The 4,257-nt window shown below is 44.2% G+C and overlaps 2 protein-coding genes across 2 annotated transcripts; both read right to left on the bottom strand.

The window, feature by feature from the left end:
- Positions 1-543: 543 nt before the first annotated feature.
- LOC137615819 (uncharacterized) lies at positions 544-1,437 on the bottom strand. Its single transcript, XM_068345509.1, has one exon. It carries the CDS (start codon positions 1,435-1,437, stop codon positions 544-546), a length of 894 nt encoding a protein of 297 aa, XP_068201610.1.
- An 81-nt stretch (positions 1,438-1,518) lies between these two features.
- Positions 1,519-2,363, bottom strand: LOC137615818 (uncharacterized). Its single transcript, XM_068345508.1, has 2 exons — positions 1,959-2,363; positions 1,519-1,827 (listed from the first exon to the last, which is right to left on the bottom strand). Exons 1-2 carry the CDS (start codon positions 2,361-2,363, stop codon positions 1,519-1,521), a joined length of 714 nt encoding a protein of 237 aa, XP_068201609.1.
- Between the last annotated feature and the right edge of the window lie 1,894 nt (positions 2,364-4,257).

The following is a 4,257-nucleotide window of genomic DNA, read 5'->3' as shown; positions in this document are numbered from 1 at the left end:
TTGGAAACCTCTTAAGCACAAGGGGGTTCAACACCTATTTCTCAGTGATGCCCACTAGATCCCTCTCCTCCTCCAAAATTAAAACAAGCTTCGACAGTGGTTTGTCATATTCCTTGCTCTCTCTCCTGACAGTCACCGTCCTCACCAAACCATCTTTCCCTACTTTAGTCTGCACTACTCTAGCCAATGGCCAATGGCAGCGTGCTTCATTCTCCTTGACCATAAGGACTACGTCTCCTACCCTTACGTTTCATCGCTCTTTGAACCATTTCTGTCGCTGTTGTAACCCTAACAGGTATTCACGTTTCCAACGGGCCCTGAACTGCTCGGCCATATGCTGCACCTGTTTCCATCTCTGCTAAGCTAATAATTTCGGTGGACAAATGCATATCTAGCTCGCTGAGCAGCTGCCCATGTGTATAAATAATGTACCTAGCAAATAGCAACAACCAACCCAAAGCTCTAAGGAGCTTGATCCACCTGGAATAGTGGTGGATGATTTTATACAAACCTGTTTGCCTGATATCCAACCCAATCCTGTAACTATATTTGGTAGCCTATAGTTCCTGTTGGTTCTATCTCACGGTTAACTTCTAATCCTTCCACACCATCTGACATTTGAGCTGGCTCATTTGGCCAGAAACACTCCTCTTTTAACAGAAACTCCGGCCCTTTTCTCCACCTTTCAGACTGCTTGGAACGTGTTGCATCGTCTGCTGGGTTCCACTCAGAGTTAACATACCTCCACTCTTTCTGATCGCTGCCCTCCCTTATCATAGACACACGATTTGCCACAAATGTCTGGTATCTGGCTTGATCATTCTTAATATATCGCATGACGGTTGTTGAGTCGGTCCAATAATAGACCCCATATACCCTGAAATCTATCATGGTCAGAATAGTGCTTCCGAGTCTTACGGCCAGTACCGCTGCACTAAGCTCTAGGCGGGGCACTGAAACATGCTTCAATGGTGCTACCCTTGCCTTTCCCATGATGAATCTGCAAGATACATTTCCCCACGGATCCGAGACCCGCAAGTATGCCACTACTCCTAAAGCCATGATGCTTGCATCTGAGAACAAATGCAACTGTACTAGGGTGGCTGATTCCCATGGAATAACCTTCAGGCTTCTTGGTATACTTATCCCGCTGGTCTGGCTCAGCTTCTTGGCCCATGCCTTGATGCAGTCTGTAGTGTCAGAGTCCAATTCCATGTCCCAGGTTATCTTTAATTGGCAGAGGTCCTGCATGATGACCCTACCCTCGATTAAAACTGGCGCCAATATACCGAGTGGGTCATAAATCGAGGCTATAGCTGACACCAAGTCACGCTTAGTCCTTGGAACTGAAACTAGCTCTGCCCGGACACCCAATTCATCAGTGGCCAAGTACCACTGTACTCCCAAAGTCTTTGTCTTATGTGACTCTTGATCCATCTATAATCTCTGAGGTGCTCCTACTGTATCACTCCCTCGGGATGGATGACATGACCTCCACACAAGGGCTACTGAACTTTGTCAATGTAAATCCCCTTTTTTGCAGAGCTCCTTAACCTCTAACAAATTGACCAACAGTGCATCTTTGCTATCCTCGGCTCTCAAACAGTCATCTACATAAAAGTTGTTGGCAACTTTGAACCGTGCTCCCTCTGAAAATTCATTCCCAAAGTCGCTTGCTGTCTGTTTCAGCACGAAGTTTGCAATGCTTGGAGAAGAACAGGCCCCGAACTGGTGGACTGCCACTCTCCACTCTCTGAGTTCCTCTTCAAGACTATTTTCCCGCCAAAAGAACCTGAGGTAGTCCCGCTGATGCTCTGGTACCTGTACCTGAAAGAACATAGTATTTATATCTCCTGTATAGGCAAATAGACCTCTTTAAACTTTACCAACACACCCAGCAAAGAGTTCATCATATCAGGTCCTTGCAATAGTAGGTCGTTCAATGATGTACCCTCCACCTTGCTTGCACAGTCAAATACAACACGGACCTTGTCTGGCTTGTCTGGATGCTGCACACCAAAATAGAGGAATATACTGTACCACACATTTCCCGGGGTGGCTGTGGTCACTTGCTCAGCATAGCCTTTCTGTTGCATCTCTGTTATGAAGGCACTATACTGCTTGGAGTAGTTACCATCCTTCACTAGCTTCTTACGAAGGCTGTGCATACGGCGCAATCCGATGTCCCTTGTTTCTGGCAAGGGTCCATGATTGTCACACAGAGGCAATGGCACCTCGTAACTTCCTCCTACAGTTCTAACCCCTTTCTCTATTATCTCTAGCCATTTCCTGTCCTCTGCAGACATTTCCCTTCTGTTAGATGCAACATCGTCATACTCGCGATTATAACTTTCAACCAGCATGCGGTCTAAATCAAGGCGCTTGCTTGTCACTTGGATCCTATTGACATGCTCTTGACACCCTTTGTCCTTTGCTCCACATACTACCCAGCCCAATAACGTTCGTATAGCATGTGGTTCATGGAGGCGTGTTGAGTTGATAACTTCCCTTGGCTAGAGCAATTGAGGAACATTGTTCCCAATTAATAAACCCACCTCAGCATCTACATCTGGGATGTAAATCTCTCGCAAGTGTGGCCAGCGTTCCAGATCTCCAGCCCTGACCACATCACACTCATCAATTGGTATGCGAGAGGCACTTGACACCGGAGGGAGTGTAATGCAAGCCTTGCCCTCATAGTCCAATACTGACAATCTCGAGACTAGGCTGCATGCAACTTCCCCTATTCCGTTGATCGTTTCAATGTTCACCTTAATGTCCTGCCTCTCAGTGCAGCCTAGGGTCTGCATTAAAGCTTCCGAGACAAAGCATGTGGAACTCCCATTGTCTAAGAAAGCCTTCGTCAAAACTTCCCTTCTTTCCCTTGACCTAATCCTTATCGGCACAACTGACACCCCTGTTCCAATGCTACCCCCTCTAACTGCCCTGAACATTGCAATTTTGTCATGTGTACCTTCCTCCTGAACCACTAAGGTAGGTATTATGCAAGAATGCTGGTGACAAGTGTTCGCAGGGGCCTTTACCTAAAGGTTGTTCTCGGTTAGAAACTGGCACCCATCTCATTCAGTCTGCTCGATGAATATGGTGACAGGTAGTAGATTGGCCAGGGCACCAGCTACCCATTGAGATACTACCACTAGAGAGACATGAAGTCTTTTCATTGGCCAGACAGTACTACATTGGGTCCTTCTTTCTAGTTACGGTTCATTATCCCTTTGCCTACACACACACACAGCGAATAATCTGGCCTATTCTTTACTTATTCTCCTATGTCCTCATAAATCTGACAACACTGAGATTACCAAAGAATTCTTCTTCACCCAAGGGGTTACCGCACTGTAATTGTTCAGTGGCCACTTTACTCTTCTTAGGGGTAGAAGAGACTCTTTAGCTATGGTAAGCAATTCTTCTAGGAGAAGGACACTCAAATCAAACCATTGTTCTCTAGTCTTGGGTAGTGCCGTAGCCTCCATACCATTGTCCACCACTGTCTTGGGTTAGAGTTTTCTTGCTTGAGGGTATACTCGGGCATGCTGTTCTGTCGTTTACCTTCCTCTTGTTTTGTTAGTGTTTATAGTTTATATAGGAGATATTTATTTTAATGTTGTTACTCTTAAAGATTTAATTTTTCCTTGTTTCCTTTCGTCACTGGGCTATTTTCCCTGTTGGAGCCCCTGGGCTTTTAACTTCCTGCTTTTCCAACTAGGGTTGTGGCTTTGCAAGTAATAATAGTAATAATAATGAAAGGCAGCAAATCCTCTTTTGTCAACCATCTTGCAGTATTAAAACATTCAACTATTCAGCCTGAAGTGAAATCAATGATCATAATGAAATGTGTACCATGTCTCCTGGCCAAAGAATACAACAGTGGAACAGGAAATCACTATCTCGAAGTCATAAAGAGTAAGCTATTTATGACCAGTACCAGGAGGTATCCATCAACTCCCGTAAACGTGAAAGACGTACAGTTGGCGTCAAAACTGATGCAATAAATTTCAGAGGATTTCTTTAGAAACTAACTGGCAACTACAACGCATATTTCGAAAACTTATTTTATTCCTACATTGAAAGCTCTATCAAGTAAAATAAAGCTATCATATGATGCACAAATATCAAATCTATGATATTTATAAGAATCATGAAAAAAAAAATTAAGTCATTATTCCAAACTATGGAAACGAAACAATTTTTTAAGTTTTGTTCAACACAAGATAACCAACATTACCTATGTATATT

Source organism: Palaemon carinicauda, chromosome 22 (assembly GCF_036898095.1).
Source record: "Palaemon carinicauda isolate YSFRI2023 chromosome 22, ASM3689809v2, whole genome shotgun sequence".
Classification (NCBI taxonomy): Eukaryota; Metazoa; Arthropoda; class Malacostraca; order Decapoda; family Palaemonidae; genus Palaemon; species Palaemon carinicauda.
The sequence above is the reverse complement of the archived record's forward strand: the minus strand, read 5'-3'. Positions and strand labels throughout refer to the sequence as shown.